The 25954-nt window shown below is 41.2% G+C and overlaps 1 protein-coding gene across 7 annotated transcripts in view; it reads left to right on the top strand.

The window, feature by feature from the left end:
* The window catches only part of DIRAS3 (DIRAS family GTPase 3), a 44685-nt gene extending 35403 nt beyond the window's left edge, over window positions 1–9282 (top strand). For 5 of the 7 annotated variants that reach the window (XM_036859984.1, XM_036859958.1, XM_036859965.1 and 2 more), the window contains one exon: window positions 7840–9267. In XM_036859984.1, the coding sequence (XP_036715879.1) occupies window positions 7905–8612 (708 nt within the window). In that variant the 5' untranslated portion in view covers window positions 7840–7904 and the 3' untranslated portion in view covers window positions 8613–9267. Of the gene's footprint in view, window positions 1–2144; window positions 2160–6117; window positions 7084–7839 lie in introns of those variants that run through there. The other 2 variants (XM_036859990.1, XM_036859953.1) reach the window with 2 other exon arrangements.
* The last annotated feature ends 16672 nt before the right edge of the window (window positions 9283–25954 follow it).

Here is a 25954-nt window from a genome sequence, read left to right as displayed (position 1 = left end):
TTTCCATTAGTTTTACAAGGTCTTTCACAGAATAAAGGTTTTTAATTTTCCTTTTATTCATCAAATTTTCCTTTTATGGACTGTGCTAATGGCATCAAGTCTAAGAACTCTTTCCTTAGACTTAAATCCTGAAGATATTCTTTTCAAAAACACAATTTTGTATTTTTACATGTTATGTTTAAGTCCATTATCCATTTTAAGATAATTTTTATATAAGGTGTGAGATTTAAGTTGACTTTTTTGTTTGCTTGTTTGGTCTTGTCTATGGATATCCAATTGCTCTAGCACCATTTGTTGAAAGGACAACAACAATCCTTCCTGCATTGAATTGCTTTTGCACCTTTATCGAAAATCAGTTGGTTGTATTTGTGTAGGCCTACTCCTGGGTTCTCTGTTCTGTTCCATTGATCTATATGTCTATCCCTCCACCAATATGACACTTCCATGATTATTGTAGCTATATTGTAAGCCTTAATATCAAGAAGAGTGATTCTTTTCACTTTATTCCTCTTTCTCAAGAGTGTTTTAGCTATTCTAGATACTATGCCTTTTCATATAAATTTTAGGATAAACTTGTTTATGCCTACAAAATCCTTGCTGGGATTTTGACAAGAATTTCATTAAACCTATAGATCAGTTTGGAGAGAATTGACATCTTTACTAAGTTGTCTCCTAATCCATGAACACACTGTGTCTCTCCATCTATTTAGGTCTTCTTTGATTTCTTTTATTAGCATTTTATAATTTTCAGCATTCAGACTATTTATGTGTTTTGTAAATTATACACAAAGTATTAACTTTTCTATAGAGTGATTGTAAATAATACTGTGTTTTTTTTTATTCTGCTTTCCATATATTCTGTCTTACTATATAAAATCATGCTTCTATTTTCAACCTACCTATGTCATTGAATGTGAAGTGAATTTCTTCTTACTTCAAACACCATACAGTTGGCTTGTGTTTCTTTTGTTTGTTTGTTTGTTTTATCCACCCTGCCAATCTGCCTTTTTTAAAAATTTTTATTTATTTATTTATTTATTTATGGCTGTGTTGGGTCTTCGTTTCTGTGCGAGGGCTTTCTCCAGTTGCGGCAAGCGGGGGCCACTCCTCATCGCGGCGCGTGGGCCTCCCACCATCGCGGCCTCTCTCGTTGCGGAGCACAGGCTCCAGACGCGCAGGCTCAGTAATTGTGGCTCACGGGCCCAGCCGCTCTGCGGCACGTGGGATCCTCCCAGACCAGGGCCCGAACCCGTGTCCCCCGCATCGGCAGGCAGACTCTCAACCACTGCGCCACCAGGGAAGCCCCCAATCTGCCTTTTTAATTGGTGTATTTACACCATTTACATTTAAGGTGATTCTTGATATATATGAACTTAAGTATGCAATTTTATTATTTGTTTCCTGGTTTTCCTCTGTTTCTCTTTTATCACCTTCCTGTGGGTTACTGTAATGTTTTATAGTATTCTATTTTGATTTATTTTTAGTGTGTTTGAGTATATCTCTTTGTATAGAAAGTTATTGCTTTGGGTATTATAATATGCACATATGACATCATAATCTATTACCATTTGAGTGAAGTATGAAAACCTTACTTCTATTCAGGTCCCTTTGCCTTCCCCAATTTTTAATATCATTGCCTTGAGTATCAGGTGTTATAATTTTTGTTTTGATCATCATGATTGTAAAACCTTATGAGAAGAAGGATTGTCTATCATATTTACCCCTACTTTTTCTTTTACCTATCTTGATATTCTACTTTCCTTTATGAAGTTCCAAATTATCTTTTCCTTTCTGTTTATAAAACTTCCTTTAGCCACTCTTTAAGGGTAGGTTTGTTAGCAACCAATTCTCTTAGTGTTTCTTCATCTGAACATGTCTTTTTTCATGAAGGACCATTTTGTTGAATATAGAATTTGCAGTTGACAGTTCTTTTCTTTCAGCACTTGAAAAATGTCATGCCATTTCCTTTGGCATCTGTGGTTTCAGATGAGATATCTGCCATCGTCTGAAATAATGTTCCTCTGACAGGTAATACATTGTTTATTTCTAGCTGCTTTCAAGAATTTTTCTTTGTGTTCAGTTTTCAGAATTCAATTATGTGTCTTGGCATGGATTTCCTTGGAATTATCCTGGTGGGGTTTGCTCAGCTTCTTGGAACTGTAAGTTTGTGTCTTTCACCAAATTTGGGAGATTTTCAGCCATAATTTCTTCCCATACTCATTTAGATTTCTTTTCCTCTCCTTCTGGGACTCTGATGATACAAATGTTGGGATTTTGGTTACTGTACCACAGGTCCTTGAGACTCTGTTCATTTTTTTCCCCAGTCTATTTTCTCTCTATTGTTTATATTGAGTAAATTTTATTTCTTTATCCTCCCTCAAGTTCACTGATTCATCCAATGTCATCTCCATGATACTATCAAGACCATTCAGAAAATTTTAAAAATTTCTATTATTGTATTTTTCAGTTCCATAATTTCCATTTAGATCCTTTTTATACATTTTATTTCTTTGCTGAACGTTTTTTTAAATTTTATTTTATATTGGAGTATAGTTGATTAACAATGTTGTGATAGTTTCAGGTTTACAGCAAAGTGACTCAATTATACATATACATGTATCTATTCTTTTTCAAATTCTTTTCCCATTTAGGTTATTACAGAGTATTGAGCAGAGTCCCTATGCTATACAGTAGGTCCTTATTGGTTATCTATTTTATTTTTTATTTTTAAAAATATTTATTTATTTATTTGTTTTAGGCTGTGTTGGGTCTCAATTGCTGCATGCGGGCTTTCTCTAGTTGCAGAAAGCGGGGGCTACTCTTTGTTGTGGTGTGCGGGCTTCTCATTGCAGTGGCTTCTCTTGTTGTGGAGTGCAGGCACTAGGTGCATGGGCTTCAGTAGTTGTGGCATGCAGGCTCAGTAGTTGTGGCTCATGGGCTCTAGAGTGCAGGCTCAGTAGTTGTGGCACACAGGCTTAGTTGTTCCACGTAAGTGGGATCTTCCCGGACCAGGGATCGAACCCGTGTCCCCTGCGTTGGCAGACGGATTCTTAACCACTGTGCCACCAGGGAAGTCCCTGGTTGTCTGTTTTAAATATAGCAGTGTGTACATGTCAATCCCAAACTCCCAGTCTATCCCTCCCCACCCCCACCCTTCCCCTCGGTAACCATAAGTTCATTCTCTAAGTCTGTGAGTCTGTTTCTGTTTTGTAAATAAGTTCATTTAGTATCATTTTTTTTAAGATTCCACATATAAGCGATATCATATGTTATTTGTCTTTCTCTGTCTGACTTACTTCACTTAGTATGATAATCTCCAGGTACATCCACGTTGCTGCAAATGGCATTCTTTCTTTCTTTTTAATGGCTGAGTAATATTCCATTGTATATATGTAGCATATCTTCCTTATCCATTCATCTGTTGATGGACATTTAGGTTACTTCCATGTCTTGGCTACTGTAAACAGTGCTGCAATGAACACTGGAGTGCATGTATCCTTTCAAACTATGTTTTTCTCCAGATATAAGCCCAGGAGTGGCATTGCTGGATCATACGCTAGCTCTATTTTTAGTTTCTTAAGGAACCTCCGTACTGTTCTCCACAGTGGCTGTACCAATTTACATTCCCACCAACAGTGTAGGAGGGTGCCCTTTTCTCCACACCCTCTCCAGCATTTACTGTTTGTAGACTTTTTGATGATGGCCAATCTGACTGGTGTGAGGTGATATCTCATTGTAGTTTTGATCTGCATTTCTCTAATAATTAGCGATGTTGAGCATCTTTTCATGTGCCCCTTGGCCATCTGTAAGTCTTCTTTGGAGAAACGTCTATTTAGGTCTTTGCTGAATGTTTTTATTTTTTTATTTGTTTCAAGAAAATTTGTAGGTGCCTGTTGAAGTATTCTTATGATGGCTGCTTTAAAGTCTTTGTCAGATAATTCCAACATCTGTTTCATCTCAGTGTTAGTTTCAATTAATTGTCTTTTCTCCCTGATATATCTCCAAACTGTGGATCCTAACTAGCCAATATTTGCTCCAGAACTCTGGTCTGGCCCATTCCTTTTTTTTTTTATTTTTTATTTTATTGGAGTACAGTTTGTTTACAATGTAGTGTTAGTTTCTGCTGTATGGCAAAGTGCATCAGTTATACATGTAGCAAGGGGGAAGAGGGGGTGGGATGTATTGGAAGATTGAGATTGACATATATCCACTACTATATATAAAATAGATAACTAATGAGAACCTACTGTAAAGCACAGGGAACTCTACTCAATGGCCCATTCCTTTGACACTTCTGGCCCACCACAGTGCTGGTTTCCTGGGCTAGGGCTCTTAAGGTGAGATATTTTATACTGGCTTTTGAGGTGCAAGACTCAGTTTGGATGTAGAAGCTATGGTTTCAAATTTTCATCATTCCTTGTGAGTTCTATTTATAATCTCTTAATTTCATCTCTCTGGCATGTGAAGGCTTTAGCTTTGGAATATATATTTCCACACCCCCTAGCTTTTTTCCTTCTTCTTCTTCCTCCTCCTCTCCTCCTCCTCCTCCACCTCCACCTTCTGCTTCTCATCTTCTTTTTGGGTGTTTCTTTGTTTTAAATGTCTTGCCTCCAGAGGCACCTTCATTCATCTTCCATATCAGTGTTTTCAGGAGCCTCTTTTCTTTTGCTTTTTTATGTTTAAAACATGTATTTTTAGTTTTTTGTGTGTTTTTTTACTGTAAAAAACAAATGTGCATTATAAAAATTGGAAAAATCTAAAAAGCAGTGGAGAAAAAGACACCCATACCCCACAAGGAACAGTTGTTTTCAAACAGAAGACGAGGCTGAGGGAGAGAAGAGTAAGCTTGGTCAGGAGTCGGGGCATGACGTGGCCTCTGAGGTTCAGTTTCCTCATCACCAAAACGAAGGGCTTGGCTAGATGGTCCTCAGGCCACTTCCAATGTTATGAATGTCTTAGTGATGGGACATGACTGTCTTCAAATGGCTGAAAGGATATAAAGTTATCCAAGGGAGCAGATTGATCAATGCAGTTCCAGACTCCAGAAGATGAAACTAGAATCAGTGGGTGGAGTGACAGGTAAACTAAGAAAACTTCACTAATAATTAGAACTACCCCCCAATATAGAGGACAACTTGTCAAGCACCAAGTAGCCTGCTCTGGGGTAAACCGATGCCTGTCAGTTTCAGTTTCTGGGGCCTCTTTTCTAGTTTTTCTCATTTCTAAAGACTTTTTAGTTGCCCTAATTTCAACAGACAGAGTGATTCTTGTGGTTTAGGAGGAATGTGCAAAGATTTCATTAATGCTTAGAATTCTCACCCTACTTCCTCCCTGACCCAAGTTCTTCTATCAATTTATTTACCCCCAAACCTGCTATGTTTTCCAGACTGAAATCTGCTCTTCTTTGGATTAACTAAAAAGATCATTGCCACTTCCAAAAAAGTCACTCTTAAAATGCTCAAAGACTACAGGATTATGTGTATACAGACTTCTGTATTACTATGTGAAGGTCAATAGCTGTCATTTATGTTACCTATTGCATTCTATATGCCTTCTAATTAGTCTTCAGGCAGTAGCTCCTTGAATCCTCCCCACAATTCTTTCTCACAGGTATCAGTTCCCCATCTAAGGAAAGTAATTTCTCCAGGACCCCACAGCTCAAAGGCATATTAAGATGTACTCAAAAGAAGGAAAAGGGAAAAAAACCCACAAACATTCTAAACCTAGTTTTCTGCCTCTAAAACGTGTGCTCTTGATCTCTACCTAACACGCATGAGCTTTTGGGTAAGAAAGAAAAGCTATAAACATGTTTTCACTAGTGAGTAAAATATAGTGTATCAGCTTAAAGACACAGAATGATAATACCAGAAAAAAAACAAGACTTGGAGTGAAGAGAACTAGGTTTGGGCCTAGGTTCATCATTTATGAGCCCTGTAGCCTTGAACAAGTAACTTTACCTGCTGCATTAGTTTTCTTTTGCTGTGTAACAAACTACCACAAATTTTGTGGCTTAAAACGACTCCCAACCGCAGAACCCACAGTTCTGTAAGTCGGAAGTCTGGATGGGCTCAACTGGATTCTCTGCTTAATTAAGCCTAAAATCAAAGTGTTGGCGGTCTGATCTTATGCGCAGTTTGTAGAGAAGAATCTGCTTTCAAGTTCATTTAGGTTGTTGGGAAAATCCGGTTGCTAGCGCTGCGGTCCATGTTTTCTTATTGGCTGTCAGCCAGGGGTCGCTCTCTGCTCCTAGAAGGCTGCCCACATTCCAGTCTCGATTCTCTTATGAGGTTTTTGTGATGATGACTAAATGAGACGTACTGTACACATAGTGATGATGGATGTGATAGCTGCTTAATGTCGCTGGGTGCAGAGGATACCCCTCAACCCTTAAACACAGCACATGTCTATACAACAGGAAATCCTACCAGGGGGCAGGTTCCGAAGTCTCGTGTAACAGAAGAGACTTCTGTTGGTCTTCCCCTACAAAGACAGAAACTGGGTTTTGCGCTGGACAAATGTTTACTAAGTGAAGTGGATGAGATGCGGTGAAGTGTCTGGCACCAGTAGTGGGAAGAATTCTAACTGGCCATTCCGCAGTGAAAAGAAGGTGGCGAGGCTTGGGAAAGGCTAACCCCGCAGGGGGCAAAAGCACAGAAGTGGTGAGGAATGCAGTAGGTGAGAAATGCCTGCATCGCCAGCGCTGTAAGCAGAGCCCCCTCAATGGGCGGGCGCCTGTGAACGCAGGACCGCCTCCCACCCCCGCCCCCGCCCGGGCTGTGGGTACCCGTGTGGGGGACGCCGGGGGGACTGCGTGGGGGGCGCGTCTGGGCTCGGTCAGCCCCTCATAGCCCAATCCCCCCTCCGTGAGCCATGCAAGTGGAGTCTCCCAGCCTGCGCCCCCTGGCTCTGGCTAACCAGCCTCAGTCCCCCCGTTGGAGCATTTCGCCCCGAGCCTCCGAGCGCGCTGGTTGCCAGCTGCAGCTCGGAGCTTGGTTACGCAATTACTTGCCGCGGCTGCGACCGCGGCCAAAGCCCACCCCGGCAAGGAGTGAATTTGCCGCGAGGTTCCCGCCTCGGAAAGAGGTAAAAGCTATCTTCCGCCTTTTTTTTCGGGCACATGAACGCGCGGTGTAGCGGGCGAACCAGCCTGGGTTATCGTGGGGTGGAAACCGGTGGGTGCGTTGTCAGGGAAGCGGGTACCTGGGGACAGTTGCTGCAGGTAAGGGGTCTCTGTTAGCGCCACGAATCCTGGACTCTGTGGGCTCCCTGGGCGCCCCTCGCTGCCCCCGTGACCACACCCTGGATCGCGATGTCTGCAGCAACCTAACCTTGCCCGCAGTGATCGATCCATGTCAGAGACGCGCACAGTTTTTCATACCGAAGGAGGGAAGACAACAAGGGCTTATTTGGGGAAAATATGTTTGGTAACATCGCTCAGACGTGCGTGTTTTAAGGGTTGGCAAGCTGTCCATTATTGCGGCATTCTCTAGAGTGGAGTAGTGTGGCGTGAAAAATAAAAATGAAATAAAAATGGGTGGGTAGCCACCGCGAAAGTAACAGTAAGGTATCATTGGAAGAGGTGCGGGGCGAGCCTGCCCTCCTCCCCGCCAGCATTGCCTTCCGTAGGTGCGTGGGGTGGGTGGCGGGCTCGCCGCAGAGGAGGGAGGAGGGAAGGGGGAGGAGGGTGGGGTTAGGGAGCGAGATGAGGCAGACACCCCTCCCACCTCCCCCGCCCCCAGTCCCCAGGGAGCGGCGGGCCAGGCAGGCGCTGCGACAAGACACCATTCTGGGTTAGACTCCCATCGCTCACTCTTCCTCTCTTTCTCTCTTCCTGCCTAGGCTTCCCTCACTGCTGGCCGAGTGCCAGAGAAGGTGTGCACGCATCTCCCCGCCAATACCCAACCATGGGCAACTCCTGCTTTGGCCTCAAGGAACGGCTGATGAAGCGGCTGCGGCCTCTGCCTACCGTGATCGTCATCCGTACCTGCCTGCCCCAGAGGAGGAGCAGGGATTTCCGCGTGGTGGTGCTCGGCTCGGCCGGCGTGGGCAAGAGCGCGCTGGTGCAGAGGTGGGTGCGCGGCAACTTCCGTGAGGCGTATCTGCCGACCATCGAAGATACCTACCGCCAGGCGCTGGGCTGTAGCCACAAGGCGGGCGCGCTGCACATCACCGACACCACCGGCGGCCGCCGCTACCGGGGCCTGCAGCGCCTCGCCATTGCCAGGGGTCACGCCTTCATCCTGGTCTACTCCGTCACCAAGAAGCAAACCCTGGAGGAGCTGAAGCCCCTCTATGAGCTGATCCGTCAACTCAAAGGCAACAACCCGCAAAAGTGCCCCATCATCCTGGTGGGCAACAAGTGCGATGAGAGCCACCGGGAGGTGAGTGAGAAGGAAGGTGCCGCCTACGCGTCGGAGTGGAATTGCGCCTTCTTGGAGACCTCCGCCAAGATGAATATCAATGTGCAGGAGCTGTTCCAGATGCTGATCAACTTCGAGAAGAAGCCTGCCGCCGCCGCCGCCGCCGCCGCCGCCGGCGCCCAGCCTCCCCAGAAGAAATCCCAGATCCCCAAGACCGCCGAGAAGCTGCTGGGCAAGTGCATCATCATGTGAACCCTGAGCCTTAAGGAGCCCGACCCTCTTCTCCTTCAGTGTGCTGAAAACATGGACCGACCCCATTGTGCTCTGTCACCTGTACATGACTGACTTTTGTGCTGTGGTTTGGGTTGTAACAATTAAATGTCAATAAATGTCCCTTGTGAGTTAGTAACTTTTCTTTTCCCCAGGCAAGAGAACTCGAATTGTTGAAATATGGACATTGGAGGAGGAGAGGAAAAAGGAACAGGATGCATTTTAAAGGATGGGACTTGGACGGACTTTAGAGATTAATGTTTAAGAAAGAGAATGGAAATAGCAAAATGAATTGAAAGATGTCACTGCCCTTCTTGTAATCCTATTATTGTGTATTATTCTTAAACATTTCAAGTCCTGTAAATGTCTGATCATATCTTCCCATTGTGTATTTAATTGTTAAGAGAGATGTTTTTGCAACAAAATCTCTGACAGATGACTGTGAGACAGAGATACTAAACATGATAAATAAATGAATGTTCTACAGTTGAGCATTGAGTGTGGGAGCAGAGAAAATTGTGATAGTGGAACTTGCTTACTAAATGTATGCCAATTGTTTCCTAAGTCATTTAAAAATGTTTGAGTATTCTACACTGCAGTTTAAAAAAATTGTAACAGTTCCGTGACTTAATAAAGCTTTTCCTGCATGCAATCAGCTGTAATAATTTCTTTTTCACTGAACAGCAACAAAAATCACCCATTGCATTATCCATTACCCATTGCCAGTCACATCTGGAGAAGATTTCATTAGAAATAAGAATTTTTCACACTGATGCCCCTGCCCTCTTGAAATTAGCCAGTGGGGGGGGGAGTGGGGGTGCTGGTTCATGGGTCCCTGCAATGCAGAGCTGGTCTGTATCCATCACCGTTCCTGGACTGACATCCAGAACTCCAGGCATCTTTGAAGAGGTTGCTTGTTCATTCTGCTGCTGTCTTGGAGGTAGGTGGGGTGGTGAAAAGCAAACCTCAGCCTTTGGCTGCCTCAAAAGTCTTTCCTCAACAAGTATTGGATACAGGGAATGGGGAGTGGGATGGAAGGTAAGGGAAGAAACAGGTGGGATTTGAAATCTGAGAAACTTCTCCTTAAGAGAGTTTTTTTAAAGACTCATTTTATATTTGAATATTTAATTTTTTGAGTGAGGGAATCCATATCTATACATGTTCTTGTTTTCAAGTTTTTGGGTTTTTTTCAGTTAAGGGGAAGGGAGGAGGCTTTTAGTCTGGTGGGGTTTTTTCCCCATAAAATATCCCTTATTGGATAAGTATTTATTGAACAACTTAAATGTGTTTTTTTAAAATGGCTTCTTATAACTTGATTTTTAGGGGAGAAGTACATCATTGAGAAGGAATCATAAACATCTATCTCATAGTAGTAGAGTCAGAGTTTTGAGCTCAGAAAATTCATTCAGTGGATTCTTTTAAATAGTTATTTAAAATTTTTCCTATTTACTTTCAAAGCAGTTATTCTCAACCACTAGAAAATACCTAAGTAGTTCTTCCATATTGCTTTTTAATGTAGTCTATTTTTAAAAAATATTTCTTAGCTAACATCCCAAATGGAGTAATTCCATTTCTAAAAGAAAACACTCTATCTTGGCTATTTTCCAGGTGAATTTTCCTTGAAAAAATATATGCATTCGTTGTTGTTCTTTGTAGATGAGCAAAGGGATTACTAAGTGGCAAATACTACCCTTTAGAAAGGGGAAGGAGTAGATTTAATGTTGCAAGTAATGCTTAGTAAAAAATATTTTAAATTATAGCAAATATATGTACAGTCTATCTACATGCCAATGTTTCTAGATTACATTAGAGCAAATATTTATATAATCTTTCTACATTATATTATTTAATCCTCACAACACTTCAATGAAGTAGATACTGTTATGCCCATTTTGCAGACAGATAAATGTTACAAAACCAGTAAGTGACAGAGCCAACATTTAAAGCCAGGTGTTCTGCTCCAGAGTCGGTGCTCTTGACCACCATGATGTACTTCCTTTCTAAGATGACTAGTCCAAGGACAAGTGCATTGACTTTTCTGTTCTCTATTTGTGCTATACAGATGTGGAAAAGGAAGCTTTCTCAGAGCCTCCCTAGAATCCAGAAGGTAGGCAAAGAAGCAAATTGACAATTACAAAATGCTCAGGGTGGTTTAGAAACAGGGAAGAGAGCATTTTATGCGAGGTGTTAGAAAACTTTTCCCTGAAGGGATTACGTGGTTGGAATCTTTTATGCCTAGAGACTTAGTAGGGCTCTCCCAAAAATAATTACAAGCAAGAAAGAAGCTTTACATTATTACTGCTTGGAGCAGGGAAGATATAAGCCATTCTAACCATTCTTCGAGCTAATAGTGTTATTCAAAGGAGCTGGAACCTATAGCTTCTATTCTTGCACTATACAGTACAGTAGCCTCTAGCCTTACGTAACTTCTGCACTTGAAATATGGCTAGACCAAAGTGAGGTGTATGGTAAATATATCACACATTATTACAAAAAGAACGAAGGTAGAGTATCTCATAATTTTTAATATTTATTACATGTTGAGATAATATTTTAGATATAGTGGGTTAAATGAAACATACTAATTTGGTATTTCTTTTTACTTTTTTAAATGTGGCTACTGGAAATTTTTAAATTGTATTTGTGGCTGATCTTTGGCTCATATTATATTCCTGTCGGGCAGTGCTGATACGTAGTAAGAGTGGCTAGCAGAACTCATTTCTAATTTGAATTTTATTACATACACTTGCTAGGATCAACAATCAAGTGCCGAAAAACGTTAGCATGTAGTTAAAATAATATATGTTGTCAGATGTCTATGTAACTTCATGAAATTCAAGATTAACAGAAATGTAACAAAATCCACTGCGAGGTATGTCTGCATATAAATGAATGTGAATAGTACATCTATAAGCTACATCTATAAACCTGGACCCACAGGCCCAGAACTTGGAAAAATAAATATGTAAGAGAGTGAATTCAGGGAGTTGGTGAGGATTAAAATAAATGAAAACTGACAATATGCCCACTGCACTGATATGATGTTTTTTCAGGCTACTGATGCTGAAAAACCTGCCATCCGTTTGATGTCGCGAAGTGAAAAAGTGGAGGAAAGAAACCTGGTATGGACATAAATACAATTTTATAAACTGAGATTCAAAAAATGTAACTATTTGACACCAGTATTGCGGGTCTATGTGGGTGCATTCATAGATGTTCATCTGTTTTGTCCTTCAGGGTAATGGACGTGGCCTAGAAAAGATCTCAGAAACTTAGCATAGCATTAGAATCCCCCATGTCTGCCTCCAAATTTCCTTTCCAGTCTCCTCTGTGAGCACATCACACCATGTACCCTTTCCCCAAACAGCCTAGACAGTTTTCTGTTCCCTCAAACATCCTATGTAGTCATTCCTTTGTTGTTTCTTCACACAAAGAAGAAACATTTTCTTTCATTTTCTGCCTATCAAAATTTTATTCACCCTTTAAAACCCAGCCCAAATACCAAATACCAGTCCCATTGAAGCCTTCCTTATTTTTCAATACTAATTATTCACAAATGTTATTAAGGGTCAGCAATATCCTGGCCCAGTGCTAAGCCCTGGGGTTCAGAGTCTCCGCCTTCAAGAAGCTCATAATCTAACAAGGGAGACGGGAAAAAATGCACAGCAGAGTGTGACAGGTGTTATAAGACGAGTCCATTCTCCAGCCTGCTATTATATTGATCTTTCAAAAATGCAAATTGATTACACTGCTGCTGTTCTTAAGAGCCACCATTTGCCAGATATGCTGACAAATGTCCACAAAACTATGCAAAGATGTGTTACAGCATTGTTCATTCTACCTCTCCCACTTGCTGTGTGTCTGTGGGGCAAGTCCTCTGGGCATCGTTTTCCTCAGATGTGAAATGGATGATAATAATAGTTTCTATCCGGGACGGTTGTATTAAATGAGTTAATACATATAAAGTACTTAGAATAGTGCCTGGCACATTCCAAGCAATCCATAAATATTAGCTATCGTTATTATCAACAGAAGACTGGAAATTACCTACCTGACTATCAGTATGGGCCTAGCTACATTAAAATAATGAGGTGATATGGGCCAACACGCCATATCTCCAAGTCTCATTTTAAATTTGCTCCCATTTGAGGGTTAGAGTGTGTGTGTATGTGGTTGTATATGCATAATAGAAAACTCTTCTAGAAGGATATTCAAGTAAATGTTAATAGGCATCGCCTCTGAGGAAGGCACTGGCTGTTTAATGGGGAGGGAAGACCCACTTTTCATTTTATAACCTTTAATACAGTTTGAATTATATTGCCATGTGCAATGTTGTTTTTCTAATTATTGAAAAATCCAGATAATTTCCTTATGAGTCTCAGCAGGAAAGGAAAGAGTGGGAACTAGAATCCAAATTTTCTAACACCAACTCCCAGTGCTTTTTAAATTATATTCAATATTAGTAACCCCAGTGAGGAACCACATAGTCTAATTGAAAGAAAAAAAAAAAAAACTATGTGTATTGTGCACATAGCATATGGCATTTAACAGACAAGGAACAGATGAAGCTCAGAACGGTTAAATAATTAACCTAAGGTCACACACTGGGATCACTGGAGCTGGGATTCTTCCCCAGATCCTCCTGACATCACCAAGATGAACCCAGAATCAAAAAATGTGGGTTCAATACTGTCTTTCCTTCCTTATTATTTTATTTTTTATTTTTTGCTGCTCACAGCCTTGTGAGTTGTGCAAAGGGAATAAACTAAAACCTGTGAAAGCATCGTACACAAATGCCGGGCACATAGTAAGTGCTCCACTGCTCGGTTGAATTGGATTGTTGTTTCTTTCCCTCTTTACTTCTGGATATTTATTCCATGACTAATGCAAATGTTGTTCTACCCAACATCCACTGCCTCAGAGATTATGTTCACCTGATATTTGTAGGAGACGCACATCATCTAAAAAATTCCATTTCTAAAAGCTCTATACTCAGGCGTGGGAGGTAACCGGCCCTCCACGTTAATGCATGTCCTCCTGTTTACTCCTTTGGCTCTGAAAGCTCATGTGGACTCTTTGTGAAGGCAGTCATTAATCCAGAGTGGGAGAGAAAGAGAGGGATTCAGAGAAAAATTACTCGTAATTGCAGAGCTCTATTAGTGTGTTTTTCTCTGCAACCTGGAGCTGAACATTGTGAAATGTATTTGTTCCCAGTGTAATTTAAATGTGAATTAAGCAGTGCTATCAGGCCAGGCTGTTTGAGGACAAGGCAGTTTATCACATGTTTGGAATTATTGCTTGAAAATGCCCACCTGAGTGAAAAATGCCTCCTATCCTGCTGGTAGAAGGACTCCTTAAGATACTAACTATGATATCAGCTCTGCTATTCTTAACTAGCTGGCAGCCTTTGGAAACTTCTGCGGAATGCAGTTCTTTTCATCTTGGAAATGAGAGGATCTCATACTCAAGGTCCACAGCGGGCAAGTAGGGAGTCTAGTTGATGGTATGCGGGAAGATTATGCCCATCTATAGGGAGCTACCTCTACTCAGTTCTATTGGGAGATGTGGACCCAGTGTTACAAATTTTTTCCGATCTTTTGGGGAATCTCACAATTTTTAAACAATGACAATTAATTAGAAATTGTTGGCACAAAAACAGACACATAGATCAATGGAACAAATCTATAGAGAGCCCAGAAATAAACTCATGCACTATGGTCAATTAATCTATGACAAAGGAGGCAAGAATATACAAGGGAGAAAAGGCTGTCTCTTTAATAAGTGGTGCTGGGAAAACTGGACAGCTACATGTAAAAGAATGAAATTAGAACATTTTTTCATACTATATAAAAAATAAACTCAAAATTGATTAAAGACCTAAATGTAAGACCAGAAACCATAAAACTCCTAGAAGAAAAGATAGGCTGAACACTCTTTAATATAAATCACAGCAATATTTTTTTGGCTCTGTCTCCTTAGGTAAAGGAAACAAAAGCAAAAACAAACAAATGAGAACTAATTAAACTTAAAGTTCTTGCACAGCAAAGCAAACCATCAATAAAACAAAAAGACCACCTACTGAATGGAAGAAAGTACTTGCAAATGATATGTCCAATAAGGGGTTAATATCCAAAATATGTAAACAGCTCATACACCTCAATATCAAAAAAAAATCCAAGTAAAAATGGGCAGAAGAACTGAATAAGACATTTTTCCAAAGAAGGCATGCAGATAGCCAACAGGCACATGAAAAGATGCTCAGTATCACTAATCATCAGAGAAATGCAAGTCCAAAGCATAATGAGATATCACCTCACTTCTGTCAGAATGGCTATCGTGAAAAAAGAAAAAATCTGCAAATAACAAATGTTGGAGTGGATGTGGAGAAAAGGGGACCCTAATACACTGTTGGTAGGAATGTAAATTGGTGCAGCCACTATGAAGAACAGTATGGAGGTTCCTCAAAGTACTAAAAATAGAACTACCATATGATCCAGCAATTCTATTCCTGGGTATATATCTGAAGAAAATGAAAACACTAATTGGAAAAGATATATGCACCCCAATATTAATAGCATTATTATTTACAATAGCCAAGGTATGGAAGCAACCTAAGTGTCCATCAACAGATGAATGGATAAAGAAGAGGTGATATATATACATATAAACATAATGGAATATTACTCAGATATAAAAAGAATGAAAATTTGGGGAGTTCCCTGGCAGTCCAGTGGTTAGGACTCAGCACTTTCACTGCCATGGCCCGGGTTCAGTCCCTCGTCAGGAAACTAAGATCCCGCAAGCTGCTTGGCATGGCCAAAAAAAGAAAAGAAATTTTGCCATTTGCAGGAACATGGATGGGCTTGGAGGGCATTATGCTAAGTGAAATAAGTAAGACAGAGAACGACATATACTGTATGATATCACTTATATATGGAATCTAAAAAATCAACAAATTAGTGAATATAACAAAAAAAAGAAGCAGACTCACAGATACAGAGAACAAATTAGTGATTGCCAGCAGGGAGAGGGAAGGGGGAAGGGGCAGTATAGGGGTAGGAGGTTAAGAGGTACAAACTATTAGGTATAAAATAAGGTACAAGGATATATTGTACAACATGGGGAATATTGCCAATATTTTGTAATAACTATAAATGGAGTATAACCTTTAAAAACTGTGAATCATAATATTGTATACCTGTAATTTATATACTACTGTACATCAACTCTACTTCAATGAAATTTAAATAAATAAATAAAAGTGTTAACATATTCATATTCTGGATGACCAGTTTATTATCAAATACTAGTTGAGGTGCTAGAATTTTTGCTTCTGTTTATGACTGTACTAGTGACATGTGTTCCCTCTTTAATTATCTCAAACTCATGAGAAAACACCTTATATAAAAGATTGTATTCTCACCCTCACTTGGTTATATAGCGTTCACCACCTCCATTCCCACCAAGAATTTCTGAGAGCCCCTTGAGTTACAATTATATACAAATTGTTCAACTAACTGCAGTCCCACTTGGCATCTACCATGTTCTTCCAGAGCTACTCAGTCTCCCAATAGCAAGGTCCAAAGCCAAGTTCACGTGATGCTGTTCCCAATGCTCGAAAATGTCAGGATTTCATGCAGAAGTTGGGATAATTGCCTTGTCTCAGATACTGTGTACTTTGTCACCTGGTCCCCAGAGTAGCATGACCTATTCCTAGAATCTTCCCAAACCTCTTATAGAAACAGAATCTTCATCTCTAATCCTAAACCGTAGCTCAACATCAAACTTTTTCCTCTTTCCTTGCAGCCCACTCACCCACATCCCTTCTTCGCCTAACTCAGTTTAACCCTCACTGCCTCAGTTAAACCTTCTCTGATTGTCCAGACTGGGTTATTTCCCCATTGTAAGTTCCCATCACACCTTGTCTTTCCCCTTTGCATTGTTACTTGTTTAATGGTTTTGCAAGCAGATAGAGGATAAGACTATGAGCATGAGGCCATGAGTGGCTTTTGCTCACTGGTGTACCTCTAAAGTCTAGCACAATGCCTGGAACTTAATAGGTGCTGAATAAATACATATTAATGGAGGAAGTCACATTTTATAAAGGAAATTGAGGCTTAGAGAGGTTAAGTATCTTCCCAAGGCACAGAGCTAGTAAGGGGCAGAACCAGGATTCAAGCCTAGATTTGCCCGATTCCAAAAGCCCTGATCTCCTAACCACCATAACCAAGAGCATAGCCTCATGTTCTATTCCCAAGTTCACTCTCCCAAGGGAGAGCACAAGTCAAACAAATCTGAAGGTAGGATTTTGTTCTTAAGTCAGAGTCATCAACCAACTTTTCTGTGCAGATCGAAAACAAGAGCTAAATATATGCTTTGAAGTGCAATTACCCCATTGTTGCCGGGAAACTTGTCATTCTGAGATTGGCTTCATCAGGTATGAAGTAGAGAAGCTTCTGGGATGTCAGATCCTAGTAACAGACCGAAAGATTTCCTGGCAGAATAAGAAATAAAATTCTCAAGTAGACTTCTTACCTCCCCAGAACACATTGGGGAGGATGGTGTCACCACAATGTCTTGGAACTGATAACATGATGACAGGCCAGGAGCTTGAGGAGGCCATGGCAGGTGCCACGGATGAAAAGGAAGCAAGTTCAAGACCCAAGCAGGTACAAGTGAGCCACCCAATGGGGCCCCTAATCCAAAGGGAGATATTTGAAAAAATATTAAGTTATTAATAACAACCAACTTTTATTGAGCTCTCCATCCATCTATCTAACCATCCATCCATTTATCCAATCATCAAACTTCATCCATCCATCCATCCCATCCATCTCCATCCATCCCTATCCATCCATCCATCAATCCCCACCCATCAAATATTTACCTGGGGCCTATTAGGTACTGGGGACTTTTTTAGATGCTGAGGATATAGAGATGAATGCAGCAGACTGAGCCCTTGCCCAGATAGAACATACATTCTAGTGGGGTGGAGAGTAGAGGGAGGAGACAATGAACAGATACATAAATATTATATAATATAACCTCAGTGATAAATGTTATGAAGAAAAATAACACAGGATGAGGATTTCAAGAATGTCAGAGGAGTTTTTTAGATAACATGGCCAGGACACTTTGTTAAGCATGGGACAAAAAACATGATTGCACGTGCTTCTCCTCTGCAGTACATACCAGTTTTCCTACAGAGGAGGAAACTGGACAGTAGTAAATTAACTTGTGTCCAAGAGTTAGAGTCAAACTCAAGCCCCTCTGATGCCAAAGCCTACAGTCTTGCCACTGATGTTTTTCAATCCCAGGGATTTGGGCTGGTCAAAGTTGAGTCAGATAAATGCTGGTTTGTTGCTATTATTTTTTCTCTAGCACAAATATCTGTGAAGTTTGCATGATGTATGAGACGCTGCACCAAACTCTGGGAAATAGACTGTCCATGCTCTAAAGGAGCACGCAGTCTGGTAGGAATGTGGACAACTGGGCAGGCACTTAGAATACAGCAGAGAGAACACTAGGTCTGCTGAAAGGGCTGGTGCAAGTGCTGGGATGGGAGCTCTAGTGAAGGCTGGAGCCCCTCAGCCTGACCCCCCAACCCGAGGCCCTCCGTGCTCAGCCCTGCCTTCCTTGGATCTCACTTCCTTTCACTCACCTCTTGCTCAGGTGTGCCACCCAGCCTGCCCCCCTTGCTGTTCCTCAAGCCCACCCCGCTTGCTCTTGCCTCAGACCTTTCACCACTCACTGCACCTGCACTGCTTTCCATTTCCTACCCTATTTTCTTCAAAGAGTTATTGCTATCCTCACATATAGTGTATAATTTCTGCTTCTGTGTTATTTTATTTCACTTTATTTTTGGCCGCGCCATGCAGCATGCAGGATCTCAGTTCCCTGACCAGGGATCGAACCCATGCCCCCTGCAGTGGAAGCGCCAAGTCCTAACCACTGGACCACCAGAGTAGTCCGTCTGCTTCTGCGTTTATGCACAGTCTCCTCCACTTAAACATCAGTAGCAGAGATTTTGTTTTATTCAGTGTGATCTTCCAGGCACCTTGAAACAGTGTCTGGCACAACACAGGCCCTTCAGCATTCAATGTGTGGGTTGAATACTTGAAAAAAAGGAAGATTGTACAAATGACTCTCTCTGGGCTTGGTGATAGCTGGGGGGCTTGGTAAAAATGCAAAAGCCTGGTCCCACCCTGGGGAATTAGTAATTGTGGAGTAGAGCCTGAGCATCTGAAATTGTCAAACGCTGAACAGTTAATTCTAAGGTACCAGAGCCAATCGTTAAATATTCAGGAATTTTGTGAGCTGGTTGCTAAATACGGCCATTGTGAAAAATTAGATTATATAAAGCCACAATTAAATAAATTATGTTTAATCATATTTAAAACAAATATACTCAAACTCAAAATACCCCAAATTCAACATCATCATTCCTAATTATTTTACTACAGGTTACTATTATCTGTGCTCTTGGGTTTTTTACGTTGACTATATTTGTATGGTGGGAATACTCTATGACATGAGCTACTGCATAGCCCTTCCCAACCCTGGGTTCAGTGATGTCACGTTGGTAGCTGGAAATTGGCTACCATAGGAGTATTTACAGCCTGGAAATTGCCAAACGCTACAGATCAGGGCTTGGTCCCTCTGGAGAACCAGCTGTTGAAGATTTACCACCCTCAAGTACAAGAACGACTGACAGAGTGGAAAGAGAGTGGATTCAAATCAACCGTGCCACTCACTCGCTGTGTGACCCGAGTGGATTCTAAACCTCTCTGAGCCTAACTTTCCTTAGCTCTAGACTGGAACTGATTATATTTTCCCCCTCCCTGAGCTTTCTTTTCCCTGCCCCAGCCTAACTCAGAGGAAGAGAAAATGCAGGTAAAGCAATGATTACTATGCTTGGCATATAAGAAGCCTTCAGTAAAAGTTAGCCCTGGAGCTGCTCTGGGGAGCTGAAAGGAGTCTTTCCCTGAGGTATGGCTCTCAAGCTGAGGACTAAAATGTGCAGAAGTATTGGAAGGCCAAGGGGGCGCAGGGGAAAGTTATGTGACTGGGGAAGGTATCCCTGCCAAAGAGAGTCATTAAAAGAAACCTGAAGGAGAAGGAGAGAGAGAGCATGACACTTTGGAATACTCTGTGTGGTTCCACTGGGCTAGCGCAGTAGTTCTCAAACTTTCTGGTGTTGGGACTCCTTTACAGTGTTAAAAACTATTCGGGACCCTCAAAAGATTTTTCTTATGTGGGCCATACCTATGGATATTTACTGTAAAACACTGAGTTAAAACTAAAAATTTTTAAATGTGTTTATTAACTTAAAATAATAATAATAAGCCAATTAGGTACTAACATCAATAACCTATCTTTTATGAATATTAAATGCATTTTCCAAAACAAAAAATTTAGTGATGAATTGGGAGATTGGGATTGACATATATACACTAATATGTATACAATGGATAACTAATAAGAACATGCTGTATAAAAAAGTAAACTAAAATTCAAAAATTCGAAAAAAAAAGAAGTAGATGCCTTATATGTGAAAAGGTCAGTAGAAATAAAGTATTTTGATAAGAAAAAAAATTTAGCGAGAAGCTGACATAATGACATTTTTACAAATCTCTTGTTGGGCTTGATAGAAGACAGCTGGCTCCTTGTACCTGCTTTTGCATTCAGTCTGTTGGAGTATGGCCTATTATGTAGTGTTGGGAAAACGTCACTGAATACTCATGAGAGAATGAAAGTGAATAAAGCAAATATTGTCTTAGCATTATTATGAAAATAGCTTTGACCTCAGACCCCTTGAAAGGGCCTTGGGGACCCCATGGGTCCTCAAATCTTATTTTGAGAACCTCTTGTGTCATGTACAAAGTCCAAAGTATGCAGTAGAGGAACTGATGGATTGGAGATAAAGCTTGGGAGAAAAGCAGGGGCCAGATGGCATCTGATGGAGTTCATGGAGAGCCACGGAGGGCTTAAAAGCCGGAGAGTGACAAGGTCACTTTTATTTTGGAAAGATCATGGGCTCTAATGAGGAAACTAGATTAGAAAGGCTGAGAGGGGATGGCGTGAGGGCCCAGCCAGGAGGTTGTTGCCATAAAGCAGATGAGACATGAAAGTGGACTGAACTGAAGTCATGGCAGTAAATCTGGAGAACAAGGGCAGCATGGTAGAGTTGCAACAATTTTGTGATGAGTTATGTGTGAGGGGAGAAGAAGGTAGGGAGGGTGTCCCCCAGGTTTCTGCCTTGGGCAGCTGAGTGGGTGGTGGGGAGGAAGAGTGGATTTGGTGCAGGAAATAATTAACTCCATTTTGCACATGCAAAGTAGAGTTTTCTAGTAGACAGATGACAGGTGGGTCAGAGGATAGGAGAGGTATCTGGGCAGAAAAGAGGTGGCCTGGGGAAAGTAGCCAAGGCTTAGAGGGACAAATTGATTTGACTGTGGTCATACAGCTTCTAAGTACCTTTAAAATTTTTCAGCAGGATACTGCATGAAAATGTTATCGCAGGACCTAGTACACGATGGTGGTTATGCAAATAAATTGGTTATATTTTGCCTTCATTTGTTTATTTTTCTCTAACTTGGAAATGAATTGTGTAGGTGGTCCCCGTGCAGTCCACTCACAGTTCCTGACGTTCATTTGCGACAGTACAATGTGTGGGCTTAAAGCGAAAGTCTTAATGCAATTTTCTTCAGCTGTGGCCAGGAAAATTAGTAAGATTGGAAAATATTAGGTAGCTATTCTGCAACTTGCCATGGAAAAATCTGAGTAGTGTAGAAACCTGGGAGTAGAGTATAAGGCAATTACCCCACCTCAATGCTTTAGGAGCGGAAGAAACACGGTGCCGAGTTAAACAGCTACTGCATAGGCTCTGCCTGTGTTGGCATTGATACTGACCACATGAATGATGTGGATACGATTTATAGTCACAGGGTGCCCAGAGGGTGAGGGGTATGGTCAGTAAAGGCTCACATAACTGTCATTCAGTCATACATTCACTCAACAAATATTCATTGAGTATCCAATAGGAGTCAAAAACAAGATGGCAGGTCCTGTGGGAGTTACAAAGTGGAATGAAATTAGGATCCTACTTTTAAGGAATTTACAGCCTCTAACACGAATAAGGAACATTTCTTAGCTCTTACATTATGCTCGGCACTGCTCTAAGCCTTTGACATGTATTAGGTCTTTTGATCTTCACAACAAATGTATAGGGCACATGTTATTACTACAGTTCTCGTTATTCAAACGGGAAAGCTGAAGCAAGCCGGAATTAAGGCACTTGCCTAAATCCCTAGAACATGTGCTCCCGTTGGGGGGGGGGGATAAGTTAAAGTCTCTGAGAGTGAAACCAAGGGTAATCATCACTTAGATCCATTAAACCTGTAACCTGTCTTCACTGAGCAAACTCACTTTAATTGTTGCTACAAAAAAACTTGCATGTCCTCCAAGTGTCACGTAGCCTAAACAATAAAGAAGTTTGCCCAAGTTGTTTTCAGGAACTTGGAGTCAGCTGTGTCCAATTTAAGCTCAAGCCAATTAAGACTGTTAGGACCACCAACCCTCCAACTTGGGCTTGCACGGGTGTTTGCTCGTGGCCTTTTGACGTCATAGGGCCCAAAACTCCACCTTCAGAACGTGCTAATGCCTCCATTTCATGAACGTGCATCCTATGAAGAAGGTTGTAGCTTAGTTACGCCTGCGCAGAAGGATGATTACGTCACCTTTTTATCTCCAATCACCTTTCCCCACGCTCTGCACCCCTCAGCTTTATCCCATAAATACCCCCTGCCTCGCATTTTTAGGGGAGGTTGGTTTGAGAGTTGTTGTGTTGTTTGGCTGTCTCGTGAATAAACCCTTCCTCTGCTGCAAACCTCAGCGTCTCAGCGTTTGACTTGCTGCACGTCGGGGAAATGAGAAACGAACCTGGTTCAATAAGAAGAGGATGTTTGCAAGTGCACTGGGTCTTCCACAGTGGAGTGTGCCAAGGAGCAGAAACTTGCAGGTGGGCGCATACGAGACTGGTCCGGGGCAGAGGCAATATATGGAGCGTAATGGGAGGTGAGGGGGGGAGGCATGGAGCCAACCTGGCACAGAGGTGGCGCTTCATAAACATCTGTTGGATGAGGATTTGAGGGAGGAAAAGTGCTAGTAAAAGTACACAGATCGTATACTGTTACAAGATTGCCGAAGACCTGGAAGGCCAAGTTTAGGAGCTATTGTGTATATATACACACACACAATATATATATATTTGCAGTGAAGAGCCAGAGAATCTTTAAAGCAAGGGATTATGTAATAAAAAGAATGGTTTAGAAAAAGTGACATGGCAGAAGGTATAGCAGAAGAGTTGAAGGAGAGGGAGAATGAAGGCAGGGGAATATAGAATTAGGACCCCAGTGATTCCCAGTGATTCTTTGATCCTCTTCTTTGAAAGAAGACATAGGGTTAGCTTGTTTCTGCCGTTGATATTCCTTATAACTCCCTTTCACATTTAAAGTAACACGTGCTCACTATAGGAAATTTAGAACATACAGAAAAGTGTAAAGATGAAAAACACCCATGAGACTAGTATTCCAAGGTAATTACCATTAACATATTTATTTAATTCCAGGGATTTTTCTAGGCATATATCCTCTAGGTAGATTGAGAGATGATGGATGGATGGATAAATAGATAGAATTGATTGACAAAATTGGAATTGTATTGCTTGTCGTTTTGAATCCCGGGGTTCCCTTCCCCCACCCCACCTCCATGGTCAAATTGCAAATGTTTTTCCCCTTCTATTAAACATTTCTTTAAACAACCATGTATTTGGTTGATTGAAATATGGCATAATTTAAGTAATTTGCTATTGTTGGATATTTTCTTTGATTCCTATTTTGCTTTTGTACTTGCAAATAGTACTGCAGGGAACAACCTTGTATGTTAACCTTACCCCTTGTCTCTGAATATTTCCTCAGGTTTAATTCCTACGAGTGAAATTACTGGGTTAAGGGGTCTGAGCATTTTTAAGGTTCTTGATCTGTATTTCTAAATTGCTTTTTGGAAAGACTGCAACAATTTGCATATCCACCAGCCCTGGGCAAATGTTCTGTCAGTGGATTGTATATTCTGCATCAGCTTTTAAAATATCTGGCCCTGAATTGTGTCAATTATGCCAGACCACAGTTTTAAATTGGATTTCAAATATTTTGACTTGGATCATGTGTCAGATCAGGAGAGTTCTTTCTTGAAGCCAGGTTTGTGCAGTGGCCGGGGCATTTGACAAGGAACTGTTTATGTCATGGGAGTAGAAATGAAATTGACGTCATTGGGCTCATTGCCTGACAGAAAGGAATGCAACTTGGATAAAGCTCTTTAAAGAAATGGGAGGATTGGCTTTTCAGACACCTTACTTTTTTTTTTTTTTTTTCCTCCAATGGATTTTTTTTTTAAAAACATCTTTATTGAAGTATAATTGCTTCACAATGGTGTGTTAGTTTCTGCTTTACAACAAAGTGAATCAGCTACAGATATACACACGTTCCCATATCTCCTCCCTCCCGCATCTCCCTCCCTCCCACCCTCCCCATCCCACCCCTCTAGGTGGTCACAAAGCACCGAGCTGATCTCCCTGTGCTATGCGGCTGCTTCCCACTAGCTACCTATTTTACATTTGGTAGTGTATATATGTCCATGACACTCTCTTACCCTGTCACATCTCACCCCTCCCCCTCCCCATATCCTCAAGTCCATTCTTTAGTAGGTCTGTGTCTTTATTCCCATCTTGCCACTAGGTTCTTCATGGCCTTTTTTTTTTTTTTTCCTTAGATTCCATATATATGTGTTAGCATACTGTATTTGTTTTTCTCTTTCTGACTTACTTCACTCTGTATGACAGACTCTAACTCCATCCACCTCATTACAAATACCTCCATTTCATTTCTTTTTATGGCTGAGTAATATTCCATTGTATATATGTGCCACATCTTCTTTATCCATTCATCCGATGATGGACACTTAGGTTGCTTCCATGTCCTGGCTATTGTAAATAGAGCTGCAATGAACATTTTGGTACATGACTCTTTTTGAATTATGGTTTTCTCAGGGTATATGCCCAGTAGTGGGATTGCTGGGTCGTATGGTAGTTCTATTTGTAGTTTTTTAAGGAACCTCCATACTGTTCTCCATAGTGGCTGTATCAACTTACATTCCCACCAACAGTGCAAGAGTGTTCCCTTTTCTCCACACCCTCTCCAGCATTTATTGTTTGTAGATTTTTTGATGATGGCCAGATTAAAGACCTAAGTGTAAGGCCAGACACTATAAAACTCTTAGAGGAAAACATAGGCAGAACACTCTATGACATAAATCACAGCAAAATCCTTTTTGACCCAGCTCCTAGAGAAATGGAAATAAGAACACAAATAAACAAATGGGACCTAATGAAACAGACACCTTACTTTTAAGTCAGCTTTAACGTAGGCAGTCCTGATGATTTAGGGCCTGATTACTGTGAATTTTTAGCCCTGTTCTGTCTCCTTCTGATGAGATGGGATTTGACCATTTCACTTTTCATTAACACCTCCACCAGAGGACTGAATGAAGGAGTAAAAGGAAAAGAAAATCAAAGATGCCCAAGCTTTTTTTTTTTTGATTGATGGGAGAATAAACTTAGAATGTAAGTGAACACTCTAATAATCCCTGCTCTTTGACCCTCAAATCACAGAAAATTGAGAAGTTGTCTTAGAAATGATTGGGAAGAATTTTTTTTCAATCATAATGATGCCGGATATTTCTAGCTCTGTATATTACATGTCTAATCTTCTTTAAACCTCTAACATACAGAAGGCCTCGTATTTCTCCAAGGGACTCCCAGGGTTTTGTCATATTTCATCCCACTCATCCTCATAGCATGCCCCAGTTTGTTTATCTGTATGATGAGAAAGAGGGGATTAATTAGGTTATTGTCAACGTTAACCCCAATGATTCTTTGATCCTAACATCTTAATCCAGGATGAATGCCCTATTGGGGAAGATTGGGGGAGCAGAGAACCCTCGTGTTTTGACATTTCCTATAGGCAAACTATAGTTCCTTCCCATAACAGCTACACTATGCTAAGTGCTCTATAAATATTATCACATCTGGTCCAAATGACGACAGGTACTATTAAGGGTGCCAGGGTCTACAGATGGGGGAATTGAGGCACAGAGGCTGTAAGTAATTCAGCGCAGGTGTCACACAGTAAGTTGCAGAGGTGTGTTTCAAACCAAGCTGGCCTGGCCCCGAAGTGAGTGCTCTCAACCACTGTACTATGCTGTCTCCA

This window comes from Balaenoptera musculus, chromosome 1 (genome assembly GCF_009873245.2).
Source record: "Balaenoptera musculus isolate JJ_BM4_2016_0621 chromosome 1, mBalMus1.pri.v3, whole genome shotgun sequence".
Classification (NCBI taxonomy): Eukaryota; Metazoa; Chordata; class Mammalia; order Artiodactyla; family Balaenopteridae; genus Balaenoptera; species Balaenoptera musculus.
The sequence above is the reverse complement of the archived record's forward strand: the minus strand, read 5'-3'. Positions and strand labels throughout refer to the sequence as shown.